The sequence below is a fragment of the Ceratosolen solmsi genome, unplaced genomic scaffold, assembly GCF_000503995.2.
Source record: "Ceratosolen solmsi marchali unplaced genomic scaffold, CerSol_1.0 scaffold29, whole genome shotgun sequence".
NCBI lineage: Eukaryota > Metazoa > Arthropoda > Insecta > Hymenoptera > Agaonidae > Ceratosolen > Ceratosolen solmsi.
Window position 1 is genome coordinate 6,909,709 of NW_011948417.1, and position 10,384 is coordinate 6,920,092.

A 10,384-nucleotide genomic window follows, 5' to 3' on the forward strand; every position below is an offset into this window, starting at 1 on the left:
TTTGAAATATTTAGATTTATTCACTAACTTCAAATCAAATATTATAATAATTGAAATATGTATTTAAATTTTACTACATTTATAATTCTTAAGAACAATTCAGTATAATATTGTATTATATTTAATAATTTTGACTTTTAGTTTAACGTATTAATTCATTCTTATATTTTTTGCATTATTTTATTTGCTATAAAAATGAAAATATGGTCTTGGAATTAAATGTAATCGTGTATTTTAAAACATCATTTATACAACTACTCAGCTTTGTAAAATAATTTGTGTTTGATTACTATCTAATCTCCTTTGTTGTTACAAGTTACCAGTAATCTTTTGAGCATGTTCTAAATATTATAAAAAATTAATCTTACATACCGATCGACTATTTAATTATTTCTAAAATTGTGATGCGTTAGAATTTTTGGCTCTAACATCATAAATGGATTTTTATAGCCATATTTATTCATAAGTTGAATGAGTCTAGATAGTGACATTTTTAATGGCAATGTTTTAAGCATCTATGATTAATATTCATCAAATGAAGAAAAAGCTTCAATTTGACAATGAAGTTGAAGGTCAAGTAAAATTTGATGAAATCAGTGAGGGATATTTAAAGAACTTATGGCGATGTATTGATGAAAAGCTGAAAATAAAAAGGATGTGTATATGTTATATGGTTAAAGCAGTGACACGGAGCTATTGGACGAGTCATACAGTCTGTATGGAGTGAAACCTCCAGGGCGACCACCTTCTGGTCCCCCGCGATCTCCATTCGCAACCGGGGGTCCCGCACTCCTACCTAGTGGACAGCCCTACGATGCCACTCGGTATTTTTCTTAATGCCTTCTCCTCCGGATTCAGCACAACTAGCTCGTATTTACGACTGCACTATAAAATTACTAGATTGATATTGCTTATTAGCTTCAATAGATAAGAAATTCAATTTTCTTCGTTATTCAAAATATTACCGTATAATATATGAAGCCTATAGCCTCATTTTGTTGTATATGTTGCTTATTGTTATAATACGACCAAAACAATACTCGCTTAAATAATCTTTATCGCACTGAATTGAAATTTAGTTTTTTTTTTTATATATATTATTTATTTTTACACGGTTTAAATAGTGACTAAATACTTCTTTTTGTTTGTTTGCTTAATTAAATTAACGCGTTCAAAAAGTCAAATGGAAAAAATGATGAAATCAAGGAAACCAAATTTTTTCAAAACTCCGGAGATCAATTTTGTTCAACAGTTAATTAAAAGGTTACTAAGAATTTATTATACATGTACAAATTTTGAGCTCTTTTAAATTTATATACTTTTAGATAATTCTAAATTATCAATATGCCTTAATTATAAATAGCTGTATATATGTTTCTCTTTTCTTATAGTATTAAAAAATAACGTGTGATTTAAATTGTTATACAAAACAAAATAAAAATGTAAAACACTGGGTAAAATAAAATATTATTTTACAATTAATGTAAATACAATTAAGAGCCTAGGCACACATAGCCATATGAATTATTTATCATGAATGCCTAGTAGTATAATAAATAGTTTGAATACAGAGCTTAAGCTGTACCATATACTTTTCGTCTGCCAACCGCTTTAATGCATTATATATTTTAAAATTACCTTCAACTTTTCTGCAAAGTAATTAAAAGAAATAGACACACACGAATGATGACTAATTAACTTAATATTGGAGGTATTGAAAAAATTTTTTAAATGATTTATAAAATTCATTAATAGTATTACTTATTATTACATCTTCTCTGCTAATATAGAGGTACATAAACATTTTAAAATTTGTAAAAATTTTCCTTAGATTAATTTTTTATTTATTCTTCTATATAAAATGAATATGTATATATACATATTTAATTATGCATTTCATTAAAGGATTTATAATAGAAATGCTTTACAGAAGATAGGGCTACATTATTTATCAAATTTATATGTTTTTTCAATAATTTCATCTATCAAAAAAATCACCTTTAACAATACTATTTGTATTCATAATAAATGAATGTTGAAAGTCTATTATTATTTTTTTCTATTGTAAATATGTTATATAATATTTATATTAATTAAAGAAACCATATTGTGCATCATTATGAGTCGTTTAATAAAAAATTACGTTAATAATAAATTTAATGAACAAGACTAAAAAACAAAATTTTTGTACACTATTGCATGTATATGATAATTACAATGTATATCATGAATATTATTTCGTGTATATTGCTTTTCTAAAGGCAATTTTTAATGGTTAAAAAAATGAATTTTGTCATTAATTTATATAAATAACTTTAAATATTAGTGATAATTATATTACATAAATTATCTCCTTAAACCTTCTATAATAAAAATTTTCATGAATTTAATATAGTTATAGTTAGATCATATATCGCAGAATAATTATCTAAAATCTGAAATACAAATCATTAAAAAAAAATATAAAAACATAAGATACATTATATAATAATGTTTTATGCATAAAAAATGATTTTAAGATAACAAGATATAATTTACTTATAAAATTTCTTGTATCAATCGTTATTGTAAATAAATCTAGAATTTTTATAAGAAAATATTTACTAAAGTATAATAATAATAAACTAGTGTTCTAATTTTATTTTTCTAATTATCAATAGATATTACCTCGTTTATTATAATTTTCAACTGACCCAGTTAATTATTTATTATTTAGATTGAAGTAACAGTTTATAATTGAATAACTATACACTCTATCAATAATGGAATACAAAATATATAAGTTCAATAAAACAAAAGACGAAGTATTGTTTAATATATTTGTATAATTATCACTCTCATCTCATAATAAAAAATCACTGTATTGCACTGTAATATATATAGTTGAATTAGTTAAAATATAATTTATATATAATCGATTAGTATTAATAAAAGTTTTAGCATATAAAATAATTAAAAAGTAAGTTTTTTAACATAAAAATAATAAGATTAAATTTAAAGTTCAACGCATTGCTTTTTGTAGTACATAACCAAACTCGTGGTGATGTACATGCACTTATATATTCATGTATATGACTTTGTACATGTATAAATGTATGTATAAGTTTATGTATCTGGTAAAATCAAGCTCCTTATATACGAAGGATTTGGAAAAATTAGTACAATATCTAATGAAATCATACGTAATATTAATAATCTTGTGAGAAAATATAGCATGTAAATAAAACTAGTTATCTCAAAATTTGAGGAAACATAAATCACAGAAAATCTTTGAAATATCATTTGAAATTACTGTCATGAATTTGGTTGTTTATTCACCACAACAAAATTTGAACCACCACAATGAAATTATGAAATTGAAAACAGAATATTTTATAATCTACTTATTAACAAATCAATCAATGTGAAATTGATAAGTACATTTAACATAATGATATTTATTCTAAATTTTTTAAATATCGTGCACCATCCATTTATACGAGCTACGTAAGGAAAAATAGACGTAAGTGGTATTATCAATCCATGTTGAAAGCTGGGCCAAGAATCCTAAGAGGTACATACAATGAATAAATCTGATCTTCATATAGAGATTTAAATAAATGATCAATAGCGAAATATTATGAACACGTATATCATTTTAGATATGAAAAAACGCTTAAAACGCTATAAAAAAAAGGTTGTACAGGAATATATATATTTATATTGATATACGGACGCCCATTTATATTTAAAATGTATTTATGCATGCATACGTGTATACTTCGTACGCTTACATTTACTATATGCACGCACGCATATACATAAACAAAAATAAATACTCGAATACTTAAAGAAAATTTATTGGGTTTGTAGAAAAATACCTTATGATTACATCAAGAAATTATGACCATTCTTTTTTTATTTATGTCGTGTACAAGATGATACTCTATATGAAAATTATCAGACCATTACTATTTTACTACGTATTTTAATAATTAACTTATTAACAAGTAATATGATAAATTTTGAATTTTATTTTTGCAATAGTATTAGCAAAAAATCTTTATTTCGCTCAAATTACTTGAGCATTCGCTGGCTTTAATATACAATTTGTAATTTTATATTCTAAAGTTGCTAGCTTCAATTTTAATTTAATTAAAATTTATTATAATTGATTCAAAGACATTACAATCAAAATGCTTTTAAATTTTAATGTAATCTATACGCTAAATATGCATACATAATGCGTCTAAAAATAATAAAAAATAACAAATTTGTATTATAATAGTTTAAACTCTAATCATCCATATCACTGGATTCATATTACTAAATTAGACAGTGAATCTTATATTTTTTTATCGATTAGTAGATTATTTACAATTTTTTCTTCATTATTATTTTTATTACACATTATGTATAATTGAACAAATAGGCAATCTGAATTATAATAGTGCATGAACGATTTAGAATCGTTTTTAAAAATATTTGAAGTAGCTTGTGTACGTAGTATATTATGGTGTAAAAACATATCCCCATTGTAAAGCATTGAATGATCCATGTATTTGTGGAAATCTTTAGGATTATGTTTTATATTAGAAAAACAAGCTTATAAATAATGTATATTAAATTAACCAGAAATCTTAATAATTGATTAAAAAAAGTATTCTATCACTGCATTATTTAATAAACTCATAATTCTTCGATTTTTCGTTAAATTCTTATTTTACGAACCATATTGTTTGTATTAGAAAGTAATAAGATTTTATCAAATCATCAATTAAAGAACATGTTTGTACTGTAGCTTAACACAAGTAGCGAGTTAGGTCGTATATTGTAATACTTAATGAAAATGATAGACAAGAGAATTTAAATTAACAATTTTTCTCAATAGAATAAGAGTGGAACATATGGAAAGGCAACTCGCCAACTTAACAGGACTCGTACAAAAAGCTCTTACACATGCACCGCATCCAAGTCCCTCGCCAAGGGACTATCTACAAGTTCCTGCTGGACGCGATACCTATGTCCGTAATACAGGTATATTCGTTTTTGTTATTTTCACCTTCTAATATCCTATACGTTACTAAGCTCCACATGTATATTCTACACGACAAAGTAAATTTTTATTCCTATTATCGGTAATAAATTAAATAATGTACTTCTACTGTGTAAAGGTAGTATTCATCGATTTAAAAAAATCGTTATTGAATTACATACAAGAAAACATGCCACAGCTAATTCACTATATATTTTAATTTTAAACAACTATTCTAAATATTATTAAATATTTTAGATTAAATTATAAAGTGCTATATACAAAATTGAATCTTTTAAATGAATTTTTTAAATAATTGTCATATCTATAATAGGATCCTATACTTCATCACTTTTTATTATAAGAAACGTACGCTTTCTGAATAGAAATTAGAGTTTAATTTATAAAACTTAATTTCAATATAAAGACCATAGTTTTATAATATTACATATATGTTTGTTTTAAAAAATGCATATTTCTAACGGAATATTTTTCATTGCTATCATTTGTACAAAGGAATTTATATATATAAATATGTATTATAATATATTAATAAAAATAAAATAAATATAATTCTATATATATATATATAAGGAAAATAAGTAAAAATTAATATGAATATCATATGAATTCCAAAATTAAATTTTTACTGGTAAAACGAGAAACAGTGTAAAACTGATTTTGAATATAATGAATATAGATTTCTTCATTTGTGTTAAGTTGATATTTCTTATTAATTGAGTTCATATATAAGTTTTTTTTATTTGTTTGTTTGTTGGGAGGGGGTGGGTGATGGGCGGTACGTACGTATGAATAGGTAATTATGACATGTAATTCACAAACATAAGCATTTTATTATTACAAATTACTTATCGTTTTTAATAGTTTATAACTATAAATAAAATATATAAAATTCGTTGTAAAATAATAAAAAAATACTATGTTTAAAACTCACTTTATATAGAAATGTTATATATCTAGTTTAATTACACAATTTTACAATAAACGCCTCAAATACTATTTATTCGAATAAATTAATTTTTCTATTAAAACCTTTTCTAATTCAAAATCAAAACTTACATTACAGTTAAAAATTATATAGACTGAAATAATACTAAAATATATATTATATACCAAAATAGAATAAAAACTTCGTAAATTATTTTTGCTGCCGGATATAGTTAACAAAATTAATATTTTCAAACGAATATTAATATTCATTAATTTATAGTAATATGAAGAGGCGAAACAAATTTATATATATTTATACAGTGATGATTAAAGAATTTAGAATATATAAAGTTAATAATAATTTCTATTAACAAAAACTCCAAATTGAAAATCTTATTAAAATTAAAATATCTATAATATTAATTTAAATATTATTTATGTCTTTAAAATATCTATATTTATATATAATATAGTAGCCATAATTTTTTCGTTAAATAAAATGTATTAATTTATATTATTATTAAAATACTTGAAATTAAATTTTAAAATTAAATAAAAGATTTTTCACAATCGATAAATGTGAATTGAATGAAAGATTTTACGTTTTTGCAATGAAAAATTTAACTAGTATTTTAATAATATATGATATCGATGATTCTGAAAATATATTAAACATATTATATGGGTAAATAACTATGGATCGCAACTAAAGTACAAATATATCTTCCAAATTTATTAATAATCTATTTAAAAGATTCTATGTTATTTTACGATCAAATGTATATATGTGTAACGGTAATTTCAGTAAAAAACTCTTTCTAAAAATCTCATATTAAAAGAAATTGAAAATGTGGACAAATAATTTATGATTTTAATCTGTGGCGATCGGTATGAATTACTCGCGCTGCTATAAAATATTTTTATTAATATGCACATAGGCGCAGGAGACGAGTTCAAAAAGTATTTAAGCAAGAGCACTGCTTGACTGACACCGAATCTGTCTCTTTCTCTTTTCTCATAATTATTATGCAACATTTTCCAATTTTTTTACCATGGGTATAATACATTTACTTCTCTTCCTCATTTACATATATAATTTTGGAGAAGATTTAATTTATTTATATAAGCTTATGATTATAATATATTAAATAAATATATTTTATGTGAAATATATAAAGCTAAATTGAATTTATAAACATCATGAAAACTGTATGAATGTTATAATTGTTAAATTAAATATATTTTCATTACTAATGATTAGAATAGAATAATATAGTTTCAAAAAGCAATCAATAATATTAGTAAAATATATCTAATATTTATAACTTCTGATAAATTTTCTTAGTTTTTATTACCTTAATTTATGGGCATATTTTCAAATTTAAATAAATAACTGAAATGTTCTTGTAGAAAATACTTAGATAAATTCATAAAATAGAAGAAGCAAATTATAATTGGATGTAATAAAAAAAACTGTATATTCAATAAAAAATTTATAAGTTTTTATTATTAATAAATTTATGAGTTAAAAATTAAAATTTTTAACCAACAATTAATATGTTTGTAATATATAACATAGGAATATCATTATAACTGCTCAATTACATAAGTTTCATCATCTAGTCCATTTATTTTGAATTTCTATTACCCTTCTATCTCTCTCTTCTTTTTCTCTTTTACTTTCTCGTTTTTCCCTCCTCTACCTAGATTTCTTTCGTGATTATATTTTTCAACTGTTTGCATCCTTATTATGATTTTAAAATAAGTACTGAAACTGTAATATTTCAGATGACAACTATTTAAGGACCGACGTTAAGCCACCGAAACTAGGCAAAGGTGCGCTTTTTTTAAATGATTTTTTTATTTCTTTATGTAATTGATAATGTGAATTTATTCATGCTATGGGCTTCATCTTTATATCTTTTTTCATTATTTGAATTATTTTTGTATACAAATTGCTAATTTTTTAATTCTTTTATTTATAAATTTATATATAATTACATAAAATAATCATATATATATATATATATATATATATATATATATATATATATATATATGATATTTATTATTTATAACTCTTATTTTTATATAATTAAATTAAGTATATAATTTTTTGAGTTAACTTTCGTTTTCAAAATTTATTATTTTAATAAGAAGAATATAATAAAGGTCTATTGGAATTGTTAACTTAAGTTTACAGCATGAAGTTCATATTCTATGTTCGGTCATTTATGCTACTTTGTATGTTAATGGAGATTTATTTATATGTAATGTATGTTGCATAATATGTATACGCAAAAGCTGTAATCAAAAACATTAATCATTGAGGTTAAAAGTTATTATAACTAAATTTATAAGCATGCATTTTATTTATTTTCCAAAGAACAGAGCTATATTTTTATAATGCGCGCGTCTGAGCGATGACAAACTTATCTACACTCATGCACACTTACATACACAAATTAGACGCGTGTGCACGCGTGCACACATACACACACACACGCGCGCGCGCACAAATACACAAACACAAGCACACAGAATAATCAAAATTTAATTTGTTCGTAACTTAATGTGTAAATTACATGTTATTCATATTTTTTTTTTTTTAATTTTTGCATTATTTTAAATTTTTACAGATAAATCAGTATCTTTCGAAAAATCAGTTTCATTCAGCGACGAACCACCTGACATGAACTCTCCTAAACAGCATTCACCGCAACACACAGGTAATAGATCAAGTTAGAGTTTAAATACATAAGCTTATGATATTTAATTACTTTAACCGAGCTCTATTTTTTCTCACATGTTTACTCTTCTTCTTTATTTATTTTACTACATTATTTCCTTACATTACTTACACATATAATATACATTAGTTCTTTGATTTTCTCTTTGTCAAATAACACAAAAACAATCGTTTTTACGCTTTAACGTTTTTAAAATTTATAATTGTATATAACATTTTAAAACATGTGCATAACAGTAAAGGAGTAAGGATTGGATTTAAGTACAAAGTAATATTTAAAATAAAACAATTTAAAATAAAACAATTTATAATCGGACAACATCCTCTTACAATATAATGAAGTACCTTTTAGTATTATTGAGATAATTATATAATGAATATTGAAATTTGTATAGAATGTACGCTGTACATTGTATTTAGAAATTATTAAAATGATATATCATATAATTCTACGTAGCCGTTAAGAGAATCATAATATACTTATTAACTGCAATAAACGAGTGCGTTAAAAAATTATTTTACAAACAAATCCTTGCTCGCTTGCTAGCTTTATTTTTGAATCGACAGAGAGATTCAATTTATACGTCAAAATTTCTATCTAACATCACTTATACGATTGTGCTTTGCTACCTCCACACACTAGCGGACTCAAAACCTACCAAACCGGCTATCAAATCCTCGACTCTGCCGAGGATGTCTTCACAAGGTAAAGTACTTTTAACTAATTATTAAATCTCATTAGTATCACTCACACTCACATCCGCATTCAGTTTACATCACATTATACACATCTGTCTATCTATTTCTGTCTAATCTTTTTAAAAATGTTCTAACATATTCCTTGCAAATCAATTTGTAAAACATGTATATAATGAACAAATATTCAATATAAGGCTAATTCAATTTCTATTTGTACAGAACGAGAGAGGCATAAACCGACTCCGCCTCCAAAACCTGTAGCATTAGCAACGGGTCAATACGTCTATCGAGATCTAGCTCTTACTCCAGAAATGTATAATCAATTGAGAGGTTTGCAGAAAAAAGCCAAGGATCTGCGTCAAGAAATCAGAAATCTTAGACGTATGTCCCAGGCCCAAGCACATACCGTACGGGAAACTATTCGAGATACCTTTATCACTATTAGGTAATTTACTTTTTAAGAACAAGAGATATCCTCCTTCGTATGAATAAAGTATACTTCAATTATATATTTATAATGGCTCTAATACATGTTTTTATATTTTCTAGTATAAAAATATTACTCGTATGAACACATTTCTTGTAAAATTTTCATATATGACAATGTAAAGAAAAAAAATCGAATAATCTTATACTAAAAGCATTATTTATTTTAAATTCTATAATTATATATGCCTGAATGTGTGCTTGTATTATAAATAATTGGATATAAAATTATATAAATTATATACAAATTATATAAAAATTATATTAAAATATATAAAATTATAAATATATTATGAATATATTATAATATATTAAATATGCTTTTCTCTGTTATTTACAATCCAGAAATTATAATAAACTCATAAGTATAAAGTTTCTTCTATAAACATTATTATAATTAGAGAACTTATAAAGAACGAGATTTATAAGTATAAATTATTATTCTTAATTGTATGAAAAATATATATGTCTACACATATAAGAAA

General features: G+C 23.6%; 1 protein-coding gene across 1 annotated transcript in view; it reads left to right on the forward strand.

The window, feature by feature from the left end:
- LOC105360018 (uncharacterized) overlaps positions 1-10,384 on the forward strand; it is a 93,347-nt gene that overhangs the window by 70,577 nt on the left and 12,386 nt on the right. Inside the window, exons 12-17 of the mRNA XM_011496790.1 lie at positions 681-824; positions 4,871-5,016; positions 7,754-7,801; positions 8,605-8,694; positions 9,358-9,420; positions 9,633-9,858. Of these exons, the coding sequence (XP_011495092.1) occupies positions 681-824; positions 4,871-5,016; positions 7,754-7,801; positions 8,605-8,694; positions 9,358-9,420; positions 9,633-9,858 (717 nt within the window). The remainder of the gene's footprint in view (positions 1-680; positions 825-4,870; positions 5,017-7,753; positions 7,802-8,604; positions 8,695-9,357; positions 9,421-9,632; positions 9,859-10,384) is intronic.